Source organism: Elgaria multicarinata, chromosome 1, assembly GCF_023053635.1.
Source record: "Elgaria multicarinata webbii isolate HBS135686 ecotype San Diego chromosome 1, rElgMul1.1.pri, whole genome shotgun sequence".
NCBI classification, from domain to species: Eukaryota; Metazoa; Chordata; class Lepidosauria; order Squamata; family Anguidae; genus Elgaria; species Elgaria multicarinata.
In genome coordinates, this window is record NC_086171.1 from 1,424,645 (window position 1) to 1,451,821 (window position 27,177).

The 27,177-nt window shown below is 50.5% G+C and overlaps 1 protein-coding gene and 1 long non-coding RNA gene across 3 annotated transcripts; both read right to left on the reverse strand.

Annotated features, from left to right (window-relative positions):
• Nucleotides 1-96: 96 nt before the first annotated feature.
• LOC134401849 (uncharacterized) lies at nt 97-2,586 on the reverse strand. Of its 2 annotated transcripts, none has more exons than XR_010025699.1 (2): nt 2,358-2,586; nt 97-527 (listed from the first exon to the last, which is right to left on the reverse strand). It is a non-coding gene; the product is annotated as an uncharacterized LOC134401849 (long non-coding RNA). The 2 variants fall into 2 exon arrangements; XR_010025710.1 differs by having other exon boundaries at nt 2,319-2,377.
• A 2,840-nt stretch (nt 2,587-5,426) lies between these two features.
• ZNF467 (zinc finger protein 467) lies at nt 5,427-25,695 on the reverse strand. The gene is made up of 6 exons (XM_063147569.1): nt 25,593-25,695; nt 18,774-19,480; nt 11,267-11,378; nt 10,514-10,630; nt 9,033-9,152; nt 5,427-8,158 (listed from the first exon to the last, which is right to left on the reverse strand). Exons 1-6 carry the CDS (start codon nt 25,693-25,695, stop codon nt 6,231-6,233), a joined length of 3,087 nt encoding a protein of 1,028 aa, XP_063003639.1. The 3' UTR covers nt 5,427-6,230.
• Nucleotides 25,696-27,177: the final 1,482 nt, after the last annotated feature.

Genomic DNA, 27,177 nt, shown 5'->3' on the forward strand with positions numbered 1-27,177 from the left:
GCATGGAAGTATCATAACCTGACCGACCTCACAATGTTGTTGCAAGGGCAAGCACTATAAAGCTGATCTGGTATTTTGTAAATTTAAAATGGGAAGTAGCAATTAGAACAACTTTAATATATTCTATGTCTCTAGCTCCGCAAATATATTTGAATTTTCCATTTCAAAGCGTAAAAAAATGATATATCCGATTGAGAATGCAAGGATTATAGGTGCAATTCGAAGACAATCCCTAATATTAGTTACAGATGGGGTCCTGGGCAGCATGTAGGATCCATAAGATTAAAATCCGTGGGAAGTTTTCCTGCACAATCCCCTTTGAATGAATGGGAGATGTGCAAGAGAGAAGAAGTAGCAAGCCTAAGTACACCAGTTGCTGGGGAACATGGGTGGGAGAATGCCGTTGCACCGTGTGCTGTTTGTGGATCCCTGGTCAACAGCTGTTTGGCCTCTGTGTGAACAGAGTGCTGGACTAGATGGACCCCTGGTCTGATCCAGCCTCAGGGCTCTTCTGATGTTCTTATGTTCTGAAGAATTATTATTATTATTATTATTATTATTATTATTATTATTATTATTATTATTATTATTTGTTATCCGCCTCTCCCTTTGGATCAAGGCTGGGAACAACATTAGTACAGAATCAATACATCTTAAAAATTATTGATTTTACATTGATCTGGATAGGCCTGCCGGAAAAGGCTAGTCTTTAAAGCTGCCTTAAAATCACACACAAGATAGTGGTATGTTCTTTGGAGCTGGTGGATAGATGTGCCAGAGATGTTGCAGTTTGGGACTGACACGGTTGTGGATCTGTGTGCTTGTTTTTGAACTGCACTTTGATAACATCTGCTAACGTGTGTGTGTGTGACATAAACACACACACTTAGGCCTTAGCTAGACCTAAGGTTTATCCCGGGATCGTCCCGGGGTCATCCCTGTTCATGTAAATGACACACAGGATATCCTGGGAGCAGGCAGGGACAACCCCGGGACGATCCCGGGATAAACCTTAGGTCTAGCTAAGGCCTTAGAAATATAGACAGATATAGATAAACGTGAATACAATATTATGAAGCACAAAAGAAATCCCCAGTATTTTCAGAAAGCTGATTTGGGGAAGTGGAACAGCAGCAGTTGCTCAAGTATTATAAAATCAATACACTGTAAAAACCAGGAGAAGGAGTGGGTAAAACAAACAGTGGTCCTGTTCAGACAGCACACTAAGCTATGGTTAGCATTTTTTGCAGCAAATGGTTAGTGAGTGTGTTTAAACCGTGATTACGTAGCCACCGTGGTTAGGAATGGTTCACATGGCATGCCAAGTTATAGTTCACATGAGACGCTAAGCCATAACGTTTAGCTCAAAATGCTTAACCTCCGTGGCTTAGTGTGTCATCTGAACAGGTTCTATGTGATCAGAGGCCTTGAAAATGCCAGGGAAGGGTCTTGCATACGCTTTTCAGAGGCCTTCGCTTCCATGCAGAGAAGTCCAGATGTGGGAAGGTGAATTTTTGCTTGCCAGATTCTGCCTATTGAGAAAGGAGTCTGTATTTGACAAAAAAAACCTCTTCACGTACATGAATGTGTGGGTTTGTGGGGACGGTGTTCTCTTCATGCATTTTTCACACACACACACACCTACTTTTAGTTTACCATGGCAGAAAAACCTCACTAATTTTTTATTTTTGTTTTTATTTTTATGTAACAACAAAGAACATGTGTCTTACCTCATTTCTTTTTCTGCCACTTTTGAAGTATTTATTTATTTATTTATTTATTTATTTATTTATTGCATTTCTGTACCGCCCAATAGCCGGAGCTATCTGGGCAGTTCACAAAAATTTAAAACATTCAAAGTATAAAACAACAGTATAAAACCATACTATAAAATACAATATAAAAGCTCAACCAGATAAAAACAGCAGCAATGCAAAATTATTTTATTTATTTATTTATTTATTACATTTTTATACCGCCCAATAGCCGAAGCTCTCTGGGCGGTTCACAAAAATTAAAACCACAATAAAACAACCAACAGGTTAAAAGCACAATTAAGAAATACAGTATAAAAAGCGCAACCAGGATAAAACCACGCAGCAAAATTGATATAAGATTAAAATACAGAGTTAAAACAGTAAAATTTAAATTTAAGTTAAAATTAAGTGTTAAAATACTGAGTGAATAAAAAGGTCTTCAGCTGGCGACGAAAGCAGTACAGTGTAAGCACCAGGCGGACCTCTCTCTCAAATTTAAAACACCAAGTTAAAATTTATTTATAGACTGTTAAAATGCTGGGAGAATAAAAAGGTGTTCACCTGGCGTCTAAAAGCATATAATGTAGGTGCCAAGCGAACCTCCTTAGGGAGCTCATTCCACAGCCAAGGTGCCACAGCAGAGAAGGCCCTGCTCCTGGTAGCCACCTGCCTCACTTCCTTTGGCAGGGGCTCGTGGAGAAGGACCCCTGAAGATGACCTTAGGGTCCGGGCAGGTACATACAGGAGGAGGCGTTCCTTCAGCCCTGGCCCCAAACCGTTTAGGGCTTTAAATGTTAATACCAGCACTTTGAATCGGGCCCGGACCTGGACTGGCAGCCAATGAAGCTGGAAAAGGACTGGCGTGATGTGGTCTCGTCAGCCAGTCCCTGTTAATAACCTAATTTGTTAGTAGAAATTCTTATCTCCTTTCTTCTTCTGGGAACATCCAAGGGACTGAACAGCCGGAGAGCTTATGATAAGAGAACCTTGACTGTCCGAAGGGAAAGAATGTTTCTGTTCTAAAGGTTTTCATATATGGACAGCCGTGCAATTCAATATAGTGTCTGCAGATGCTAAAGGAAGGCATTTGCAGAGTACAGGTTCTCCACCCCATGTTGATTCCTCCTCCTCCTCCTCCTCCTCCTCCTCCTCCTCCTCCTCCAGCGCTACCCTGCCATGATTCCAGGGTGAACTGAATTGGGCCAAACATGGATTACAAAAATGCAGCCACGCTTGTGAGATTTGCACCTTGTTCTCTTCATAAAGCATCCCTATAGGACTGTGAGATCATTGCTGTTCCTATTTTACGTTAGGGAATAACAAGAGTGTGTCACTGAACTACTACTACACGATTCTGATTTCAAAATCATGGATAGAAATCCGCACACTGGGCCACATATAAGTGTACTGACTGTGTAAGCCTAATATTAAATAAAGACTAAATAAAACTTTCATCAAGATTATAAATCCTCAGGGCATCAACTCGACCTCTTATATTGGGCACATTTGGAACTTTGAGAGACTGCTGTGGGCACTCTCACAAAATGGCTGCCGCTGGAAGGTTACCCATTCATAGAATGGCTGCCATGGTGAGCATGGCCAGTCAGAAAACTCATTTCCCATGAAGCAAACAAGTGAGACTAAAGGAAAAGTAGTGTAAGGCGCAATCCTATGCATGTTGGGAGGGAATGCTGTGAGTTGTAGGACGTTTTTCTGCCTGAACAGACATAGGATTGTACCGGTGCCACAAGACTCTGCATTATGTTTGCTGCAACAGACTAACCCAGCTACGGCACTGAAAATCAAGTGCAAAATCGTGGCTCAAGAAGGCAGGCTTAGAATTGCAGAACAAGATGCCACACGCTCAGCCCAGGAATTTGTTTTCAGAGCCACTGGAGCTTGCACATAAATCCTTTATCACACAAATCTACTCCTGTTTCCCTTTCTTGATTTTAGCAGCCTAGTTTTTTTTTGGGGGGGGGGATCCTTTTTGTAGTTGCTATTGTTTGGAAGCCTGAAACCTGTTTCAGCCCGAGGGACGAACTTAACTTCGCAGAGGCTCCTGGGAGCCACCGTCCAGTGGGGCGGGAGGCCAAAGGCAACATGGGCACGGCCAAAAATACCAGCATATTTTAGCTCAAAGCTCTTCTTGCCAGTAACTAAGCCTTGGGGGAGGCATTTCAAGCTTTTAGAAGGGGGTGTGTGGAATTCACACAAAAGTTGGAAACCACCAAATGATCAGTCAGCAGCCAGGGGGAAAAGGTGTAGACATCTGTGTAACCTCAGAAGGCTGGATTGGAACCGAAATCCCTGATCTGTCACCTGGAGATATACCAGAAGAACCCAATCTACCGTAAAATCACCCCTGCTGTAAAGTGCCACACGCACTGACAGTGCTGGACATCTATGCACATGCATAAGCGAGGAGGCACAATAAGGACAGGAGGGGCCCACAAGGATGTAGGTCCTAGCCCAATCTACTGCCCCCAAAATGCCGGGCAGCCATGGCCGGTGCCATCCAGGCAGTCAAGAAAGGAGCCTAAACACATACGTATGTGTGTAGTGTAGAGATGTGTGAGGAATTTGCTTGGCTGAGGGGTGTTTTGGTTGTTGTTGTTTTTACCAATTTACCCAATTTCCATCTCCCAGACCTGAAGCAGACAGTAATTTGTGGTCATAAATGCATAAGAACGTAAGAAGGGCCCTGATGCTGGATCAGACCAAGGGTCCATCTCGTCCAGCACTCTGTTCACACAGGGGCCAACCGACCGTCAGCCAGGGACCAACAAAGCAGGGCATGGTGCAACAGCACCCTCCCAACCATGTTCCCCAGCAACTGGTGCATATAGGCTTGCTGCCTCGAATACTGGAGATAGCACATAACTATCAGTGCTTGTAGCCATGGATAGCCTTCACCTCCAGGAATTGATCCAACCCCCTTTAAAAGCCATCCAAATTGGTGGCCATCACTGCATCTTGTGGTAATGAGTTCCATAATTTAACTATGCACTGTGTGAAGTACTTAGAATCATAGAATAGCAGAGTTGGAAGGGGCCTACAAGGCCATCAAGTCCAACTCCCTGCTCAATGCAGGAATCCACCCTAAAGCATCCCTGACAGAGGGTTGTCCAGCTGCCTCTTGAAGGCCTCTAGTGTGGGAGAGCCCACCACCTCCCTAGGTCACTGGTTCCATTGCCGTACTGCTCTAACAGTCAGGAAGTTTTTCCTGATGTCCAGCTGGAATCTGGCTTCCTGTAACTTGAGCCCATTATTCTGTGTCCTGCACTCTGGGAGGATTGAGAAGAGATCCTGGCCCTCCTCTGTGTGGCAACCTTTCAAGTTCCTTTTACTTGTCCTGGATCTCCCACCAATCAGCTTCATGGGATGACCTCACTGGGTTCTAGTATTTTGAGAGAGGGAGAAAAATGTCTCCCTGTCCACATTCTCCACACCAGGCATAATTTTGTCCACCTCTATCGTGTCTCCCCTTAGCCTCCTTTTTCCCAAGCTGAACATTCCCAGTTGATGTAACCTTCCCTTATAGGGGAGATGCTCCAGCCCCTGGATCATTTTAGCCCCTTAATCATTTTAGATTTCCGAGATGTACTGAAGACATGACCAGGGTATTTCCCAGCTCTGCTTCCACCCTGAAAGAATCAGGCCCAGAGGCAGAATGTAATTACTTTATTTTTGTTTACATAAGAGGTTTTACAAAACGTTAATTTACATTTGCCTTATGATGCTACAAAAATGATTTGCTCAATTTTTTAAAAAACAAAGAACCTTTCCCATTATTTTTTTAAAGCTGAAGATATTGGGATATTGAGGAGTTTTGTCCAGTACAAGCCAACTGCCAGGTAAGGACACTCAGGTCTGTGTGTATTCCACGACTCTCTGCATGCACACAATTCATTTCTGCTCAGCGTTCTAAAGATCTCCAGTCCCAATTCTTTTCTAGCCCTTATGACAGTGAAGATGGGCTTGAACGTATGTAGAGGCAGTACCTGGTGAAACCTAAGAAGCTACATGAGAAGAGTGAGAACAAATTTCAGCCACCACAGCGCACGCGTCAGCGCCTGAGGGTGCCGCCCGATGCATGTTTAGATGGGGCGGGGGGGGGGGGAATCCTACATCCCCCAGCATGCCCCAGCCAAGGCAGGCTGCGAGTTAGAGGACTCTTATCTGTTTAAACATGTATTGGCTTGCGCCCTCAGAGACTTTGCTGCCTGTACACATGACTAGCAAATAGTAAAAGTATGCAAAGTTCAATTTTAACTTTTAATTTTATTGCCTTAGCCAAAGGCCATAGCTTTCAGAACTATGTAAAATAAGCCAATGCTTGACAGTTTATTCAGGCTACTAAAAATGGGTTCCTCGGTGTGTACAGTTCTTTCTGCAGGTTTGTATTCGCTCCTAGCACAGAGTACACCCGCAGCTGAGACTGGCCTACAGCAGAAGGAGGTGGCCTCCGGGTCACTGCCACGTGGCCTCAAAAGCCATGGGGAAGATCAGGGGCTGCTCTTGCTGCTGCTGCTGGGGCAGAGAGCACTGGGGCAAGGCGGCTGCCCAACTGGTGGAGCTGGGCAGGGGCGCGGCGGTGTGGGTTCGCTCGTGGCGCAAGAGGTGAGTCTTGCGGCTGAAACTCCGGGCACAGTGGGTGCAAATGTACGGGCGCAGGCCGGTGTGCACCGCTTGGTGCCGCACCAAATTGGTCTTGGAGCTGAAGCGCCGTGGGCACTGGGTGCAGGCGTGGGGCCGCAGCCCCGTGTGCACGGCCTCGTGCCGGGCCAGGTGCGACTTCCGGCTGAACGCCCGGCCACAGAGCGGGCAGGCAAAGGGGCGCTGGCCGGCGTGAGACTTGACGTGCGCCAGCAAACTGGCCCGGGTGGTAAAAGTGCGGCCGCACTGGGCGCAGGAGAAAGGGCGCTCTGCCGCGTGCTGGTTGCGGCGGTGTCTCTGGAGGTGCCTCTTGTGGGCAAAGCAGCGGCCGCAGTCGCCACAGGCAAAGGGGCGCTGCCCCGCGTGGCCGCCGCACTGGTGGGCGGCCAGCCCGGCCCGGTGCGCGAAGCTCCTTTCGCAGTGCGGGCAAGCGTACGGCAGCAAGCCCATGTGCCCGCGCAAGTGCGCCGTCAGGTGGCGCTTATCACTGAAGCCCCTGCCGCACTCGGCGCAGGAGAAAGGGCGCCCTCCCTCGGCGTGGAGCCGCTGGTGGGAGGCCAAGTTCTTTCGCCAGGCGAACGCCTTCCCGCAGTCCGAGCACAGGAACGGCTTCTCCTCGGGCCGCTGGCATGCCGCCACGTCCTCTTCCGGTTCGGTCTTGCTAACCGCCTGTTCCATGCAGGGGGCGCTCTCCTCGGCCCCGGCCCCGGCCTGCAGCCCGCCGAGGGTTCCGCAGGGCCCTTGCTCAGGGTAGGCCACGGCCAGGCTCATCACCTCCCTCTGCAGGGAGTGGTCCATGCAAGGGACCCTTCCCAGTTCTTGCTCCGCCTGAGCTTTGAAAAGGACCGAGCCCTGGTACGGCTCTGCGTGCCCCATGCAGGAGGCGGGGAACTGCCCCAACGCTGCCTCATCCCTGTACAAGATGCTGGCCTGTCCCAGGTGGCTCTGCTCTCGGTCGGGGGCGGCAGCCTGCCCTACATCCACAGCGGCGGCTGCGTCCTGCCCCGGATCGCCGTGGTCCTCGCAGAAGCCTGCGTCCTGCCCGGGCTCAGGGCCGCCCCCGCAGGGCCCCGTGTCTCGCCCGGGTTCCAAACCGTCCCCGAGCGGCGTGGTCCCTTCCTGGTGGAGCCGCTGGTGGCGCAGCAGGTGCCGGCGGTGGACAAAGCTCCGGGTACAGAGGGGGCAGGCGTGGGGGCGCTCCCCGGTGTGGGTGAGCTGGTGGCGCACCAGGTGAGTCTTCTTGCGGAAGCTCTTGGGGCAGCGGTCGCAGGGGAAGGGCCGCTCCCCCGTGTGCACGCGCTCGTGAGAGCCCAGGTGGATCTTCTGGGAGAAGCGGCGGCCGCAGTGGCTGCAGGCGAAGGGCCGCTCGCCGGTGTGGACCCGGGCGTGGCGCGTCAGGTGGGCCTTCTTGCCAAAGGCCTTGCCGCACTGGGAGCAGGCAAAGGGCCGGGGCCGGGGGTCCCCGGGGCTGGCCCCGAGCGGGGGGCCGGGGTGCTCGCACCGGGGGCAGCCCAGGGGCTTCTCCTCGCTCAGCATCTGCCACTGCTGCAGGGCCAGGCCCGACAGCTCGCCCAGGCCGCCGCCTCCTCCAGGGCCTCTGTACTCCTCGCCGGGGTTCAGGCCTTCCGATTTACAGACGCCCGCGACCGGCAGCCCCGAGAGCAGCACCTCCGCGCTCAGCCCAGCCGGCCACTCCGAGTAGTCCTCCGCTTCCACTTTCACGGTCCGGATCAGCCACTCCCCTGTTGGGGTCAAGGGGGCAAAGAGAGAAAGCGAGGCGTCATGGGACACGGAGAGGAAAGGTGGACGGGGCGGCGAGAGCAAGGGAAGAACCGGGGTTCCTGCGAGGAGGAGACCCACCGAAGAGCCCTCTTTGGGGGTTAGCGGGAGGGGCCCGGAGGACCAGGCTTGGGAGCAGGGGGGCCATCCGGGCAACGACACGCTCTTGGAGCGGGCCTGGCGTGAGCAGGGTGTCTGCAGCAGAAGGACAGAGCGGGGGCTGCACGTTTAGCCCCGCCCCCAGAGTCGCATCGCCCTTCTCAGCGCCCCGCCCCACCCCCACCCCATCGCTGGCCCTGCGTCCCACATGAGGTCTGCAGCTGGTGGGGGTGACGGCAGCTCCTGTTCTGGTGGAGATCCCTGGCTGGCGCGGTTTCCAACCCTGATTACGGGGCATTACAAATTGCGCAGGAGACGCCACAGGAAGACCCCCCCCTGCAGATGTTCTGACGACAGATGTGATGGGGTGAGAGGAGCGACCCTGGGGTGGGGGCTGCGTGCGTGGCCCCATGGCCCCTTTCGCTCACATGAGAGACCCCAGGGCCCAGCCCTTCTGAAGGAGCCAGATGAGCAACACTGAGCGTCCTTAGGTCCTGCACACACCAATTTCCAGACGTGTGGAGACATGCATGCCACAGCAGAGCGCTTGGCCCTGCTAGAGATGATGGGACTTGTAGTGGGAGTTGTCGACATATCTGGGAGGCCCCCGGTTGGGGAAAGCCGTGGTAAAGCTCTGATGCCCCCCCCCCCCCCACGATATCTGGGGGATCCTGTGTCCGGTGGTGGCCTCTCACCAAATGTCCTTCGCCCTGCAGGTGAGGAGGCCACGGCCCTTACCTGGGCAGCTTCTCCCGGGGCCCTTCGATCCTCCTGGCTCTCTCTGGCCCTCCCCGGCCTGCTGCCGCCTCTGGTGCTCACTCTTCGCAGCACTCTCCCTCTCCGGGGGCCCGGGTCCTGCTGCAGGGAGGGGGGTAAATGGGAAAAAAGAGGATAAAAGCTACGTTTGTCTGACAATTTCAGGTCATGGAGGCGCACTGCAAAGCTAAAGTCTTGGGAGCCATGTAAATTCTGCTCCGAAATAACCTTAATTTAGAAATGAGGCAGTTGAACCAGGGTTTGATGGAGTTGGCTCAGACTCCTACAGCCACCTCAGAAATGGGGCCTACTGCTTAGGGTGACCCTAGGGAAAGGAGGACCGGGCTCCTGTATCTTTAACAGGTGCATAGAAAAGGGAATTTCAGCTGGTGTCATTTGTATATATGGGGAACCTGGTGAAATTCCCTCTTCATCACCACAGTTAAAGCTGCAGGAGCTATACTAGAGTGACCAGATTTAAAAGAGGACAGGGCTCCTGCAGCTTTAACTGCTGTGATGAAGAGGGAATCTCACCAGGTTCTCCATATATACAAATGATACCTGCTGAAATGCCCTTTTCAATGCAACTGTTAAAGATACAGGAGCCCTGTCCTCCTTTTCATAGGGTCAGCCTACTATTGCTGAGCTCCTTGTGCATGTGTGCTCACTCAGCCTGCGGCGCATGGTTTGGGTGGTGGGCCCCGGGATCTCTAGCCACACCTCAGATGATGCTGGAGTACTGCTCTTAGGTCACGCAACACGGCGAGAAATCTTGCAGCCCGCCTCTCGGCCTCTGCTCCCCACTTCATCAGCCCCCTTACGGACCCTGGCGCTCCAAGCGGGTCAAGGCCAAAAGCTGGCAGCCCTTTTCCTTCTGCCTTCCTGCTCTTCTGATCATTTCACCCCTGGGCAACCTCTCCAGGTTCCGGCCAGGTTGTCCTGTGTTTTGGCCTTGGCAACCTTGGGGATTTGCCAGGATAAGAGGTTTGCCAGAACACCTCTTCCGACATGAACCTACCCGTACACTACACTCAACATCTAAGGTCCTCCTTCAGGTGCCTACTCTGAGGGAAGCTCGGAGGGCGACAACAAGGGAGCGGGCCTTCTCAGTGGTGGCCCCACCATTATGGAATGATCTCCCCGACGAGGCTTTCCTGGTGCCAACATTGCTATCTTATCGGCACCAGGTTAAGACTTTCTTTTTCTCCCAGGCATTTAACAGCATATGTTGAGTTTTAACTGACTTCAAAACGAGCTTTGGCCTGGCTGAGTGTTTAAAAATTGTTTTAAATGTTAGCTGTTTTTTATGTTTTTGTTTTTAAATTTTGTAGATTAATTTTTAATGTTCAGTGTTTTTAATCTAATCTTTGTAAACTGCCCAGAGAGCTTTGGCTATGGGGCGGTATATAAATGTAATGATGATGATGATGATGATGATAATGATGCCGCCAGTCCTCTCTGACCTGCATCAGCACTGCCGTCGGGCGGCTCCCTCGGCTCAGCTTCCCCCTGACCCTTGACCAGAAGCGGCCCTCCGCCCTCAGCCTGGGCGACAATCTCAGGTTTGGCAAACGGAGATCCTGCAAAACAGAAAGAACGTGATTCAGGGTTGGGGGGCGATTTTCAGCAGGAAATAGCCGTGGGCCCCCAATCTGGATCAGGTGCATGAGTCAGACGGGGCCCACGTGTGGCTGCTTTGCCTTTGAAATAAAAACGGGCAGCTTAAACACACTCCTTAAAAGCCTTGCCCAAGGCTGGGGCCTTCTGGGAGTGTTGGACTGCAACTCCCATCATTCCCAGGCAGTTGGTGATGCTGGTTGAGAATGATGGGGGTTGTAGTCCAACACACCTGGTTTAATATCCACACATGGGGTTTGGCCCTCTGACTGAAGCAGGGCTCGGAGGCGGCGCAGGGCAGCGGTGGCCTGTGCCGCTGGAAGTCTGCCCTCTTGCCCAGCTGCCACTGGGGAGGTGGCCAAGGTGGCAGCTCCCGGCTTTCACAGCACAGCTGCATCCCGGCCAGGCTGGGCCCAAAACGTTTCGAATGTTCCGTCTCCAGGCAGATCTCCTTCCTTCTCTCTAGACAGCACGTCCTCCCCACAGGGACCCGACTCCCAGCGATGGGAGCGTCCGCAGTGGAAGAAACGGAAGCCACCCAGAGCTGCCGCTACCCGCTTCCAAGGCCAGGAAGGGCGGCAAGGGCGGCACGGTTTTACCCAGAGCAATGGTGGCGCCGTAATTCTCCCGCATGGCGTCCTCGTGCGCTGCCCAGCCTCTCCAGCGCTCCGGGGCGAGATAAAGAGCCGCGTCCTCACACCGCGGCAGCACCTGCAACAGCCAATGACCAGAGGGCCACGTTAGAAGGGTCACGCTTTGGGTCGGCGCGTGGGGCTTCCTTCACTTGCCCCGACGCAGCCAGCGGAGCCTAGCGACTAGCGGCCCTGGTCTAGATACAGAACACAACCACAACAATCACCGCCCCACAAAAAAGAAAAAGATGATGGACGCTCCCCGTTGCAGGAGGCGGAACGGCGTCTCTTCAAGGCCGCCACAACCTGTGGGTCAACCCCAGGCGTGCTGAGCCTCAGGCGGGTGCGCCAAATCCACCTTGCCTCTGGAGGGCCCATAGCTCCGGGTGCGAGAGCATCTGCTGCGCACGCAGAGGGTCCCAGTTCAATCCCCGGCTTCTCCAGGTAAGGCGAGGAAGAAATCCCGCCTGGAGAACTGCTGCTGCCAGTCCGTGTCAACAATACTGGGCTAGGTGGACCCAGGGGCTCTGGCTCAGCAAAGGCAGATTCCTAGGTTCCTAGGCCCCCTGCGGTCCCCTCAACAGCCCCACCTCCTTATTTATTTATTGCATTTCTATACCGCCCAATAGCCGAAGCTCTCTGGGCGGTTCCCTTTGCGCAAGTGCCGGAAGTGTTGGCTTTTGCAGGGTTTGTCCCCCTCCTAAGGCTCCGTGGCTGGCAGGAAGAGCGTGAAGCTACTGATGTTTGGGGCATTTTAGCCTTCCCTTTCAGCCCCACCCCAGAGCTCCTCCAAAATTGGATTCGGCCTTTGGGGTGACAGAGGTTTCACACACACACACTTCCTGATCTAAACAATCCCCCTGCTGCGTAACCGTGTGCTTTTGGGCATCAGGGCGCTTGCTGTCTTCGCAACTGGAAAGGACTCTGTTGCGCTCAGGACTTTAGCAGGCCCAGGGCTCTTCAACATTTTTATGAATGATTTGGACAAGGAGGTGCAGGGAACGCTTATGGGTGGGATAGCTAATACTCTGGAAGACAGAAACAAACTTCAAAGTGATCTTGATAGGCTGGAGTGCTGGGCTCAAAACAACAGGATGAAATTTAATAGGGATAAATGCCAAGTTCTACATCTAGGAAATAGAAACCAAGTGCACAGTTACAAGATGGGGGATACTTGGCTCAGCAATACTACAAACGAGAAGGATCTTGGAATTGTTGTAGATCGCAAGCTGAATATGAGCCAACAGTGCGATAGGGCTGCAAGAAAGGCAAATGCTATTTTGGGCTGCATTAATAGAAGTATAGCTTCCAAATCATGTGAGGTCCTGGTTCCTCTCTATTCGGCCCTGGTTAAGCCTCATCTGAGTATTGCTTCCAGTTCTGGGCTCCACAATTCAAGGACGCAGACAAGCTGGAGCGTGTTCAGAGGAGGGCAACCAGGATGATCAGGGGTCTGGAAATAAAGCCCTATGAGGAGATACTGAAAGAACTGGGCATGTTTAGCTTGGAGAAGAGAAGATTGCGGGGAGACATGAGAGCACTCTTCAAATACTTAAAAGGTTGTCACAGAGGAGGGCCAGGATCTCTTCTCGATCCTCCCAGAGTGTAGGACACGGAATAACGGATACTCAAGTTAAAGGAAGCCAGATTCCAGCTGGACATCAGGAAAAACTTCCTCACTGTTAGAGCAGTACGACAATGGAATCAGTTGCCTGGTGAGGTTGTGGCCTCTCTCACACTAGAGGCCTTCAAAAGGCAGCTGGACAACCATCTGTCAGGAATGCTTTAGGGTGGATTCCTGCATTGAGCAGGGGGTTGGACTGGATGGCCTTTTAGGCCCCTTCCAACTCTGCTATTCTATGATTCTATGAACATCTGCCTCCGATGGGACACAGGGAGCTGCCTTACACAGTCCCCTAGTCTGTTCCTGGGGTCTGTTCCAGGGCGGATAGCGGGGGCTTTCTGCACGCAAGACGTCACGCTCTTCATCTGAGTTCTGTGACCCCAGAGACATGTGCTCAGAAATGTGCAGCACCGATATGCCGGCTGGAAGCTTTGCTACACTGCAAATGCTGCGCACGGACAGGGTGGTGCAAAAGCAAGAGCCTTTCGGCACGGCGTTTGCCGACGGACCGGGCTGAGCGCCTTCCAGAAATGGCCGTGTGGCATTTGTCACTTCTCAATACGGCGCTCCTTCTCCTTAAAATTTGCCAGCCTTCCCTGATGTGTCAAACTACACTCCCCCCCATCATCCACAGAGCACACTGGCTGGGCATGCTGGGAGTTGCAGTCCCACACATCTGGTGGGCCCCAGGGTGGGGAAGGCTGCTTTCAGCCACAAGTTTCTTTGTTGTTTTTAGTGGCTTCTGGAGAAGATTTTTTAACAGGTTTGTGGGTTCTTTTAATTTATTTTCCTGGATGAAAGCAGGGGGGATGGGGACCTACAAAACCGTTTTTGGAAATGTTCGATCCAGCTTTCTTGCTCTGAATCCAACCAGTAAGCTACAATGATCACTGTTTGGAGGAGGAGCGAGATCAGAGAGAGACAGAGAGAGAAATTCAACGCCGGCTGGCCGGGCAGCCTTCTCCCGCTTCCGCTCTCTTGCAAAGGCCCACGGCAGGCACCTCCCTGCACAGAGCACCCAGCACTTCCTGGACCGCCGCGTCTTCCTCCCCTCCCTGCTTTCGGAATTGTTGCATTATTCCCACCCCTTCCTGCAGGGCCTCGTCTCCCCCCCCCCCCCACCAAGGCACTTTTCTTTCTGTAATCGCCCCACACTGTTCCACGTCACCTCCCTCTCCTTTGCATGCTGGCCTGGTTTTCTACACACACACACACACACACACACACTCCACCCCCAATTTCTTCTGCTCCCCCACAGCTGGGAGTGGCTCTTAGAGAGGTCCAAAGCATTGCAGGGGCAGAAGGGTTGGGGGTTAGGGTTGAAAACGGAACTCTACACCCCTTTGGCAGTCCCACGTGGCCACCTCTTTAGTGAGGTTAAGGGTGAGGCCTTCCAGGTCAGGGACTGTGCTACTGACATGGATATCACACCATAAGCCCTTTCCAGCAGAGGTGGCTGCATCCATCTACTGCAGCCTTCCTCAACCTGGGGCGCTCCAGATGTGTTGGACTGCATCTCCCAGAATGCCCCAGCCAGCTGGCTGGGGCATTCTGGGAGTTGTAGTCCAACACATCTGGAGCGCCCCAGGTTGAGGAAGGCTGATCTACTGCCACACACAAAAAAAAGAAGAGTCTTGTGGCACCTTAACAAAGAGTCTTGAGGCCACGTAAAGCCAAAGACATTTATTCCAGCAGAAGTTTTCTTGGACTGTGGCCCCTCCTGCCTTTTCATCCTGACTCTTTATCCACCCTTTTATACTTAATTAATCTGGAATAATAATAGTTTCAATTCACAGCCAATAATATGTCTGCAAGGATGCATTAAATGGGGTGGGTGGGTTTGCCTCTCCCTCTGACTTTTCTTTTACTTACTATTCTTTAAAAAGAATAGTTGAAGGGTGTTAATAAGAGTAAACATATTTACTCATAGAAACATTTAACAACATATGTTGAGTTTTTAGCTGACCCAGAACAGTTGTTTTAAATGATATTGTATGTAATCTCTTTTTATGGTTTTAAATTTTGTGTATCGGTTTTTAATGTTCGGTGTTTTCATCTTTGTAAACCACCCAGAGAGCTTCATAGAATCATAGAACAGCAGAGTTAGAAGGGACCCACAAGGCCATCAAGTCCAACCCCCTGCTCAGTTCAGGAATCCACCCTAAAGCATCCCTGAGAGATGGTTGTCCAGCTGCCTCTTGAATGACTCTAGTGTGGGAGAGCCCACAACCTGCCTAGGTCACGGGTTCCATTGTCGTACTGCTCTAATAGTCAGGAAGTTTTTCCTGATGTCCAGCTGGAATATGGCTTCCTGTAACTTGAGCCCGTTATTCTGTGTCCTGCACTCTGGGAGGATCGAGAAGAGATCCTGGCTCTCCTCTGTGTGACAACTTTTTAAGTATTTGGAGAGTGCTCTCATGTCTCCCCTCCATCTCCTCTTCTCCAGGCTAAACACGCCCAGTTCTTTCAATCTCTCTTCATAGGGCTTTGTTTCCAGACCCCTGATCATCCTGGTTGCCCTCTTCTGAACACGAGCTATGGGGCGTATATAAATGTAATAAATACATTTATTACATTTATATACCCCTCTGAGCTATGGGGCGGTATATAAATGTAATAAATAATAATAATAATAATAATAATAATAATAATAATAATAATAGAAGCCTGGGTGAAAAAAGGGGAGTCTCAAAGCACTTCTGACGGACATCTGTCCTGCCTTTTCTGATGAACCCCCTTCTAGTTGTGGGAAGTGGGGGGGTTCTCCAAAATCCCCCTGTAGCTGTGCTGGTCATGGCATCCTGCCCAAAAGGAATGACTCAGGGGTTTTCCGGACTTAAAAGGACCAGGGGTACCTAGGGAGAAAAGGGGAGCATAAAGGAAATATGGCCACTTTCGTGAGATCCCCCGATTTATTCAAACATTGCTAGAGAAAGGGATTTAGAGGAGGCTCCAGGAGAAGACCAAACTTCTGCCCCATTCGGACCCTGATCTCCCATCCTTAAAAGTTTCTGGGAGGGTCAGCATATAGTATGCCTCAAACACCTCCAGAAAAGGCACCTGCTCACGCTGGCTCTCTCTCTCTCTCTGGTTTATAATTAACTGCAATTAATAATATCCTGCTCAGTCTTAATGCTCCTTGTGATATTATTGGAATGGTTTTCAATAGTGTATTTTAAATTTGATTTTTAATATTTATATGTGAACTGCTTAGGGATTTTATTATATTAAGCAGTATATCAGTATCACAAATAAATAAATAAACCTATTTAAATAAATAAATAAGCCTAAATAAATAAATAAGCCTAATTTTTTGTGAGCCGCCCAGAGAGCTTCGGCTATTGGGCGGTATAGAAATGAAATAAATAAATAAATAAAAATTCTGCATCACACTGTCCCCTGCCTCTGCTCTGGTGTGGCAGGAACGGAGGGGGGGGGGGAAAGGATCCCAAGGCACATTGCACCTCAAAAAGCGAGAATGCCAGTGGTTCAGGGTGAGCTCAATCGTGGGGAAATGTTTAGCAGCAGGTTTGGGAAAGGCCAAAGGAAGCACTTATTCAGGCGATGCAAAATTAACCTCTGGAACTCACTGCCACAAGAGGCTGCAATTGCCACTGGGATGGGGTTATGTGGCGAGCCTCCCCGTCCCAAGTTATTCTACCTGTGACTGCCAAATGCGAAGGCCAGACAAGCTTGCCTGGAGCATTGCCGGGGGCCACTAACGGAAGGCAGAGTGCTGCAGCTGATCCTGCCTGACAGTTCTCAGGACGCTTGCCGGCTTAGGCAGGTGCTGGAAGAGGGAAGGTGCCAGCACACACAGGAGGGTTTGTGCAGAGATAAACAATGTGCCGGCAACGTGCAGACTAGCAGGATTTTGCTGGTGCACCGAAACGCTCTCTCTGCTCATCAGCGGTGGGAAGGCCGAATCCTTTTCCTGCCCTGCCAATTGCTGCATGGCTAATAGCTACAAAAGCCACCTTTGCCAGAAATCACAGCTCCGTGCCATGGCTGGAGCCACGGTTCCTACTCACTCAGCCTCATCAACCTTCCGGTTCAACCAGCTTTATCAATGGGAGGATTCACACAAACATCATCCACATCAGTGTCCACTGGAGAGCTCATTGGAGTTTCATGCTGCTTCAGAAATGTTAAAATGCACCACTCCGTGAGCCACAAAACATGGTCGTCGTCCCCCACACGTGGGTAAAGCTGCCACAAGCAGACCAACATCTGGATACGTCCACTCAGAGCACTGGGCAGTATGTTTGTGCCTTCCAGGGCAACGCCCAGGAACCCACTCCCATCTCCGAGGCTCATCTTTGTCAAATAACAGAGAAACCAGTATCTCTGAGCATGTGCAAAATATCCCTATTAATAGGGATAAATGCCAAGTTCTACATTTAGGAAATAGAAACCAAATGTACAGTTACAAGAAGGGGGATACTTGGCTCAGCAATATTACAAACGAGAAGGATCTTGGAATTGTTGTAGATCGCAAGCTGAATATGAGCCAACAGTGCGATATGGCTGCAAGAAAGGCAAATGCTATTTTGGGCTGCATTAATAGAAGTATAGCTTCCAAATCACATGAGGTCCTGGTTCCTCTCTATTCGGCCCTGGTTAGGCCTCATCTAGAGTATTGTGTCCAGTTCTGGGCTCCACAATTCAAGAAGGACGCAGACAAGCTGGAGCATCTTCAGAAGAGGGCAACCAGGATGATCAGGGGTCTAGAAACAAAGCCCTATGAAGAGAGACTGAAAGAACTGGGCATGTTTAGCCTGGAGAACAGAAGATTGAGGGGAGACATGATAGCACTCTTCAAAGACTTAAAAGGTTGTCCCACAGAGGAGGGCCAGGATCTCTTCTCGATCCTCCCAGAGTGCAGGACACAGAATAACGGGCTCAAGTTAAAGGAAGCCAGATTCCAGCTGGACATCAGGAAAAACTTCCTGACTGTTAGAGCAGTGCGACAATGGAACCAGTGACCTAGGGAGGTGGTGGGCTCTCCCACACTAGAGGCATTCAAGAGGCAGCTGGACAACCATCTGTCAGGGATGCTTTAGGGTGGATTCCTGCATTGAGCAGGGGGTTGGACTCGATGGCCTTGTAGGCCCCTTCCAACTCTACTATTCTATAATTCTATGATCTTTCCCTTACCACTGGGATTTCTCTTCCCGCATCTGGAATTTGGCAGAAGGGTTCCAGAGTGCAAGAAAACTAGTTTCTGTCGCCCTTCTTTTTAGAATTAAAACACTGGCTGCTTTGGACTATATTTAGATTGTTTTAAACAGCTGAATTCCTTTAAATGCTTTTTTTTTTTTTTTTTTTTTTTTTTGAGAGGGGCGAACCCTAAGGCCACGATCCAGTATAGCGTTTTCTGCAAAAGTCTCACCTGGATTTTTTCTAAGGAGGCTTGTGCAAGAGCACTTCCCAATGGGTTTGCTGTCTTTATTATGCACTTGAAATAATAATAATAATAATAATAATAATAATAATAATAATAATAATAATAATAATAATTTAAAGAGAGAGAGAGAGAGAGAAAACACACGCCCATGTTTCTTCCTTCCTTCCTTCCTCCGTGCCCAAGGGGCGCCTTCCCTCCCCGGTGCCCTCATGCCAACCGCAGGGCCCTCCTTCGCCCCCCCCCCCGCCCCGCGCGTCCTGCCTCCACGCACCCATCCCGCGCCGTGCCCATCCCCGCCGCATCAGGCCTGCTCCTCCCGCCGCCCCTGCGCTTCCTTTGGCCCGGGCAGACATGCAAATGAGCGCTAATTGCCTCTCTCCGCCGCATCAAAGCGGCGGCGGGTGTCCAGCGGCTCTCCTCTTCCTCCTCCTCCTCCTCCTTACCTGCGCGGCCGCCCCCACAGCCATCCGTGGGCCCGGGTCCTGGCGGGAGCAGGATCGGCCCCCGCACCCGCACCTCAACTCCGCCTGCCCGACCTTGGAGCGCCGCGGGGGAAGCCCCGTTCCAGAAGTGGCGCCGGGTGGGGGGACCGGAGGGGGGGCGCGCAAGCAGAAGGGGCGGCCAGGGGACCGGGGCCGCACGCCGGGGCCTCCCGTGGAGCAGGATCGGGGCCCCCTGCTCTTCCTCCTCCTCGGGCGGCCCCGTGCGCCCTCCTCCGCCTTCCCCCGCGCGCGCGCGCCTGCCTGCCCGGCCCCGGCGGACTTGGCCAGCTGCCTGCCTGCCTGCCTGCCCGGGGCTGCCGTGCCCTGCGCGCCGCCGGATGGCTCCTGCACAGAAGCCCCGCTCGGCGAAGGCGGCCACGAACTACATCTCCCAGCAGGCGCCGGGACCGCGCGGGGCCCAGGGCGCGTGCCGGGGGTGGGGTGGGGTGGGGTGCGGGGCGGGCGCACGGCCGGGCGCGCCTCCCGCTTCCGCTGGTTCGCCGGGCGCGCCGCGGAGGGAGGCGGCCGGCAGCCCCAGGGCGGCGGGGAGGGCTGGCCGCGGACCGCACGAAAGCCCGGCGCCTCCACGCCAAGCGCTGTGCCAGCGGTGCAGAAGAGGCCGGAGAGCCGCACGCCTGCTGTCCAGCGGCGTTGGAGCGCGCCGGCCCCTGCGGGGGCCCTGGACGCAGGCCGCTCTCATGCCGCGATGTCCTGCTCGGTGCGGCTCCTGCCTTCTCTATACCACTTTCATAGGCCGTAGCTAGACCTCAGGTTTAGCCCTGGATCACCCAGGGGCCGAACCTGTTCATCTAGGTGACACACAGGGGATCCAGGGCTCAGGGAGGGGCGAACCCTGGAGGATCCCAGGATAAACCTTAGGTCTAGCTGTGGCCAAAGTGCTATATATCCTGCATGGTGGGGATGAGTCCCAAGCAAGGGAGTCCGGGGTGGTCCCAAGCGCACGCAGTGAGCCACAGGCAATGATGTCGCATTGAGGGCATTGACAGAGCAGCACGGTGCCTCCGAGGAGTTAAAGGCAGCAGCTATAATAATAATACATTTATTTCTTACCCGCCTCTCCATTCTGATCGAGGCAGGGAACAACAACAAATATAAAATACCGTATTTCTTCAATGCTAAGACGCACGTTTCCCACCATATAAACATCTCTAAAAATGGGGTGCGTCTTAGAATCACGGGTGTGTCTTAGTGGTGCTTTTTTTCCTGTTGGTGGTACAGAAATTAGTGTGCATCTTACAATTGATGGTGTCTTACAATCGAAGAAATATGGTACATAAAACTATATTAAAAACATAATATACGTTGTTAAAACAACCTAAAATTTTATTTATTTATTTATTTATTGCATTTCTATACCGCCCAATTGCTGGAGCTTTCTGGGCGGTTCACAAAAATTAAAACCATTCAAAGTATAAAACAACAGTATAAAACCATGAAATAAAATACAATATAAAAGCTCAACCAGATAAAAACAGCAGCAATGCAAAATTACAAATTTAAAACAGCCAAGTTAAAATGTATTTATAGACTGTTAAAATGCTGGGAGAATAAAAAGGTGTTCACCTGGTGTCTAAAGACATATAATGTAGGTGCCGAGCGAACCTCCTTAGGGAGCTCATTCCACAGCCGGGGTGCCACAGCAGAGAAGGCCCTGCTCCTCCTGGTAGCCACCTGCCTCACTTCCTTTGGCAGGGGATCGCGGAGAAGGACCCCAGAGGATGACCTTAGGGTCGTGGCAGGTACATAGATAGCTTGGCCCCAAGCCGTTTAGGGCTTTAAATGTTAATACCAGCACTTTGAATAGGGACCGGATTTTAAATCATTTTAAAAACATCGTAAAATTACACTGGATAGGCCTGCCGGAAGAGATCAGTCTTTATAGCTTTCTTAAATGCTGATAGACTGTTAAGTTGACGAGTCTCCTCCGGCAGGCCGTTCCAGAGTCTGGGAGCAGCAGCAGTTGCTCACAACAACCCTGTGAGGTAAGAAGAGCTGAGCTGGATCAGACAGAAGGCCTGTCCGGTCCAGTATTGTGCAAACACACGACCAACCAGATGCCCCCGATGGGAAGCACCCAAGCACTGTGTGAACAGAGTGCTGGACTAGATGGACCCTCAGTCTGATCCAGTATCAGGGCTCTTCTGAAATTCTTAGCACCATCCCACCTCTGTTCCCCAGCAAGTGACTGTCACAGAGCCATGCTGACTCCAGATCAGAAGAGAATGTATTGCCATCACAACTAGTAGCCGTCTGCTCCCAGGGCTGGTGCCAGACTATTTTGCACCCTAGGCAAGGTGAGCTACTTTCACACACACACACACACACACACACACACACACCAAATGCCAACTTTGATTTTTCAGAACATATGTTTCCTGGAAAAAAATAAGAAACACAAGACTTCAAACTGCTGAATTTATTTTAAAGTGCAAGAAATACGTCATGCCAATTATAGCAAACAAATTGGAAAGGAACGTCGATGGGTCTAAAATGCATTATTTAATAGGAATATCATCTCCAAATCATACCCCCCAACTCACACACGCACGCACACACACACTCAGCATCACTCACTCCAAACAAATATACGCATGAACACATGCATTCACTCAAAGACCCCATGCACCCATACATTCTCTCTTCCAAGCGCATTCCGGAAATCCGAACATGGAGCCGCCCCACTCCAGCATCTCTGGCTTCGCTTCGGCTGGGCGGGCATGGGGCACCATCTCGCCCGCCCAGGCCCAGCTGAATCCTCAGACCGGACTGGCTCACAGCCAACGCACATGAGTGCTGCACTGTGCCCGGCACCCCTCTTAGCTTGGCACTCTAGGCAGCCGCCTGAGTGGCCTCTATGGTAGCACCGGCCCTGTCTGCTCCATGAATTGGTCTCATTCCTTTGAAAAGCCATCCAAGTTTACCATTGCTAAACCTTGCAGCAATGAGTTCCATAGTTTAACTCTGCGCTGTGTGAAGAACTCCTTCCTTTTCTCTGTCTTGAATCTCCCACCAATCAGCTGCATGGGAGGACCCCACTGAGTTCTAGTATTATGAGAGAGGGAGAAAAAAATGTCTCCCTATCCACTTTCTCCACATCAGGTATAATTTTGTATCTGTCTGTCTTTAACAGCAGCCACACACTGGGTCAATTGAGCTATCCACCATAGCCGAAGCTCTCTGGGCGGTTCACAGAAATTAAAACCATCCAAAGTATAAAACAAACAGTATAAAACCATGATTGTTGTTGTTTATTCGTTCAGTCATTTCCGACTCTTTGTGACTTCATGGACCAGCCCACGCCAGAGCCTTCTGTCAGCCGTCGCCACCCCCAGCTCCCCCAAGGTCAAGTCTGTCACCTCCAGAATATCATCCCTCCATCTTGCCCTTGGTCGGCCCCTCTTCCTTTTGCCTTCCACTTTCCCTAGCATCAGCCTCTTCTCCAGGGTGTCCTGTCTTCTCATTATGTGGCCAAAGTACTTCAGTTTTGCCTTTAATACCATTCCCTCAAGTGAGCAGTCTGGCTTTATTTCCTGGAGTATGGACTGGTTGGATCTTCTTGCAGTCCAAGGCACTCTCAGAATTTTCCTTCAACACCACAGTTCAAAAGCATCTATCTTCCTTCGCTCAGCTTTCCTTATGGTCCAGCTCTCGCAGCCATAGGTTACTACGGGGAATACCATTGCTTTAACTATGCGGACCTTTGTTGTCAGTGTGGTGTCTCTGCTCTTAACTATTTTATCGAGATTTGTCATTGCTCTCCTCCCAAGAAGTAGACGTCTTCTGATTTCCTGGCTGCAGTCAGCATCTGCAGTAATCTTTGCGCCCAGAAATACAAAGTCTGTCACTGCCTCCACGTTTTCTCCCTCTATTTGCCAGTTATCAATCAAGCTGGTTGCCATAATCTTGGTTTTTTTGAGGTTTAACTGCAACCCAGCTTTTGCACTTTCTTCTTTCACCTTCGTCATAAGGCTCCTCAGCTCCTCCTCGCTTTCAGCCATCAAAGTGGTGTCATCTGCATATCTGAGATTGTTAATGTTTCTTCCTGCGATTTTAACTCCAGCCTTGGATTCGTCAAGCCCAGCACGTCGCATGATGTGTTCTGCATACAAGTTGAATAGGTAGGGTGAGAGTATACAGCCCTGCCGTACTCCTTTCCCAATCTTAAACCAGTCCGTTGTTCCGTGGTCTGTTCTTACCGTTGCTACTTGTTCGTTATACAGATTCCTCAGGAGGCAGACAAGAGGACTTGGTATCCCCATACCACCAAGAACTTGCCACAGTTTGTTATGATCCACACAGTCAAAGGCTTTAGAATAGTCAATAAAACAGAAATAGATGTTTTTCTGGAACTCCCTGGCTTTCTCCATTATCCAGCGGATATTGGCAATTTGGTCTCTAGTTCCTCTGCCTTTTCTAAACCCAGCTTGTACATCTGGCAATTCTCACTCCATGAATTGCTGGAGTCTACCTTGTAGGATCTTGAGCATTACCTTACTGGCATGTGAAATAAGTGCCACTGTCCGATAGTTTGAACATTCTTTAGTGTTTCCCTTTTTTGGTATAGGGATATAAGTTGATTTTTTCCATGATATAAAATACAATATAAAAACACAACCACGATAAAAGCAGCAGCAGTGCAGAAATACAAATTTAAGATACAAATTTAATACACCAAGTTAAAATTTATTTATAGACTGTTAAAATGCTGAGAGAATAAAAAGGTCCTTTACCTGGCACCTAAAAGAGTATAGTGTAGGTGCCAGGCGAACCTCCTTAGGGAGCTCATTCCACAGCCGGGGTGCCACAGCAGAGAAGGCCTATTACGAACACGTTAAAAAGCAGTGGCCCCAATACAGATCCCTGTGGGACCCCATTGTTTATGTCCTTCCTTTGCAAGCATTTGCCCTTTATTCCTCCTCACTTTCTCTTCCTTAACCCGTTACCAGTTCATAAGAGGACCTTTCCTCCTGTTCCACGGCTGCACTGTTTACTCAAGGGTCTGGGGAGGGACATTTAAAACGTCCAGGAAACAATGTCTACCGAATCCCCCAGTCCACATATTTATTGTCCCCCTCCAAGAACTCCAAATGGTTACCCAGTCCATATAGTCTTGCCACCTTTATTAGGCCTACTATTGGCTCCAAGCTGCTTTTTCCTAACATCTTGAGTGCTGAAGAGAAGGGTGAGCGAGAGAGGCCTTGCCCTGCCCGTCCACTACCCATGCAGTGCTACCTGGCGTAAGTCACATCGGCGGTGGATGCGATAAGTAAATGGGTTATTGCATCGGACATTCTGCTGTAAAGTGAAGAGATGAAAGGATTCTGGGGCGAGGGGGAGACAGCAACGTTCTTGAGGTTCTTTATGAAGACAAGAGAAGAAGAAAAAACTGTCTAGTTGCCCTAGAAACTCCAGGGACAATCGGGCAGGACATTCTCTACCACAGGCAATGGCCTCCCCAAACTCCCATGAATTTCATGGCAAGATTGTTGTTGTTGTTGTTTCATTCATATCACACCTTGTTTCCTCTTGGAAGGAGCTGAAGGTGGTCTACAGGGCCCTCTTGCTCTCCATTTTATGCTCACAAGAACCCTGTAAAGTAGGTTCGGCTGAGAGTTCAGTGACTGGCCCAGAGTCACCCAGTGAGCTTCCATGGCTGAGTGGGGACTAGAACCCGGGTCTCCCCATTTCCAGTCCACTACACCACATAGAATCATAGAATAGCAGAGTTGGAAGGGGCCTACAAGGCCATTGAGTCCCCACCATCTGTCAGGGATGCTTTAGTAGGGTGACCCTATGAAAAGGAGGACAGGGCTCTTGTATCTTTAACAGTTACATAGAAAAGGGAATTTCAGCAGATGCTGTTTGTATGGAGGCAGCACCTGGTGAAATCCCCTCTTCATCACAACAGTTAAAGCTGCAGGGGCCCTGCCCTCTTTTGTAACTGGTCAATAGGACAGGGTTCCTGCAGCTTTAACTGTTGTGATGAAGAGAGAATTTCACCAGGTTCTTCATGCATACAAATGACACCTGCTGAAATTCCCTTTTCTATGCAACTGTTAAAGATACAGGAGCCCTGTCCTCCTTTTCATATGGTCACCCTAGCTTTAGGGTGGATTCCTGCATTGAGCAGGGGGTTGGACTCGATGGCCTTGGAGGCCCCTTCCAACTCTGCTATTCTATGATTCTATGATCTATGATCCTATAAGTGAAAACCTGTCCAGGGTTTTCCCACCACAGCATTCCAGTAGTGGGTGGAGCCAAGCTGGGTGGGGACAGAACAAAAATGGGTGGAGCTACAGAGTGACGCTTAATTTTACCCAGTGGGCAACAGGTGTGAGGGAGACTTTTGCATCCAGCCATTCTCCTTCCCCAAGCGCACCCTTGTCATTGGAAGGAACCAATCATTAGAGTTGGAGTAAATAGTATAGCTAGGGTGACCCTATGGAAAGGAGGACAGGGCTCCTGTATCTTAACAGTTGTATTGAAAAGGGAATTTCAGCAGGTGCCATTTGTATATATGGGGAACCTGGTGAAATTTCCTCTTCGTCACCACAGTTAAAGCTGCAGGAGCCCTGCCCTCTTTTAAATCTGGTCACTCTAGTATAGCTCCTGCACCTTTAACTGTGGTGATGAAGAGGGAATTTCATCAGGTGTGACATGCATACAAATGACACCTGCTGAAATTCCCTTTTCTCTGCAACTGTTAAAGATACAGGAGCCTGTCCTCCTTTCCATATGGTCACCCTAAGTATAGGTAACCTGGATTGGGGTCAGTGAAGGGGCATGGCCTCAGAAGGGCCTGGAGGTCTGGACTGGGAGGCTTGGAGGTCCACGTTTGGCCCGTGGACCAGAGCTTCTCCATCCCGGACGTTGCTGCATGCAATAGGAGCTATGCCAGGGGTGTTGCACCTCTTTCAGCCCAAGTTTGGCTTTAGAGAAGCTCTTTGGGGTCACGTTCCAGCAGTGTGCAAAGCCAAAGGCAAAGGGGAGGGCCCCAGAGACCCCAAATACCAGCCCATTGGAGCTTAAAGCTTAGGACTTCCAGGCACTACACCTTAGGGGAAGCATTTCAACATTTTAGAATAAGGAGAAAACTGCACAAAACTGGCTTCAAAACTGAACAACTTTCTTGCTTGCTGTACCAGTATCTCTAACAGCTTTCTTGCTTGCTGTATCAGTATCTCTAACAGTTTTAATACAAATTTATTACAAAGATGTGAAATCTCAAGATTGGGTAAAACAGCTGATTAATGAAGTTACTAAATCATAAGTTACACACACATGGTTGTGATTATTTTTTTGCAATGGGTAAAGCTAATTAATGATGAATTGCCACTTAATTATATGCACTAATTTCTAACATGCCTGAGGTTTCTTTATGGCACTGTGTGTGGTTCAGAGATCCGGTGACTTCAGACCTGCTCCTTGATCTGAATGATCCGAGTTCAAGTCTCACAACTGCTGTGGACTCATCATTTATTTTATTTATTACATTTCTATACCGCCCAATAGCCGAAGCTCTCTGGGCGGTTCACAGAAATCATGTAGCTCAAGTTAAGTCCTCTCTCTCAGCTTCACTTTCTTCCGGAAAAAAACAGGCTCAAGAGTGTTGTTACGTGTCTATAATGCCCAATAGCAGAGCCTGTGTTTGAAGGCAAACTCACTGGAACACTTTGCAAAAGCGCTGCAGAAAATGAACCCAACGGAAAGGCCGCACGTGTTTTGGATCTGAGCTGAGAAGCAAAGAAGGAGTGTCTGGCTCCGAAGGGCAGGATGCTTTGGGGGCCAAGCCCTGCATGAAACAGCGGGGCAGCGATCTGCTGGGGGCTTGGAATTCTTTGGAGAGATGAGCTGGAGACCAGGAAGTGGGGATAAACCAGATCCGCCTGTGGGATGAGGTGTGTTGGAGAAGTCAGCAGGTGATGTCTGAACACAAAGGAGAAAGCTGGGTCAGCGGCTCAGAACCCCTCAGAGGCGCATCCTAGTTACGCACAAACATCTCTGGCCCCTGGAGCAGCGGAGGGCTTCCGTCATCCCCCCTCCCTGCTGCAGTTTCTCAAATCAGTGGTGAAAGTGGGAAGAGGTGTGTGCGTGGGTGTCTATTCCAATACTTTCTTATGCCCCCCTCTTTCTAACAGACAACGGGACTAGCAGTTACGGAAAGAGACGAGGCATCCCAGCCCATGGCGCCTCCTCCCTCTTGCACCTGCTTCAATTAATAAAGGGAAATTAATCAAGAGGAGGAGAGGGCCTTCAATGGCTATTTATTTATTTATGTATTTATTACATTTCTATACTGCCCAATAGCCGGAGCTCTCTGGGCGGTTCACAAAAATTAAAAACA

What these genes read in the sequence shown, in the direction of transcription:
- ZNF467 (XM_063147569.1), bottom strand. Translation starts at nt 25,695, where the DNA reads ATGGAGAAGCTCTGGTCCACGGGCCAAACGTGGACCTCCAAGCCTCCC. An exon ending in CTTCACTGACCCCAATCCAG is followed by an intron (nt 19,481 to 25,592) that starts GTTACCTATACT and finishes GGGCCCCCGCAG; the next exon opens with GGGCCGGCGCGCTCCAACGC. An exon ending in CGACGGCAGTGCTGATGCAG is followed by an intron (nt 9,153 to 10,513) that starts GTCAGAGAGGAC and finishes CCCTCCCTGCAG; the next exon opens with CAGGACCCGGGCCCCCGGAG.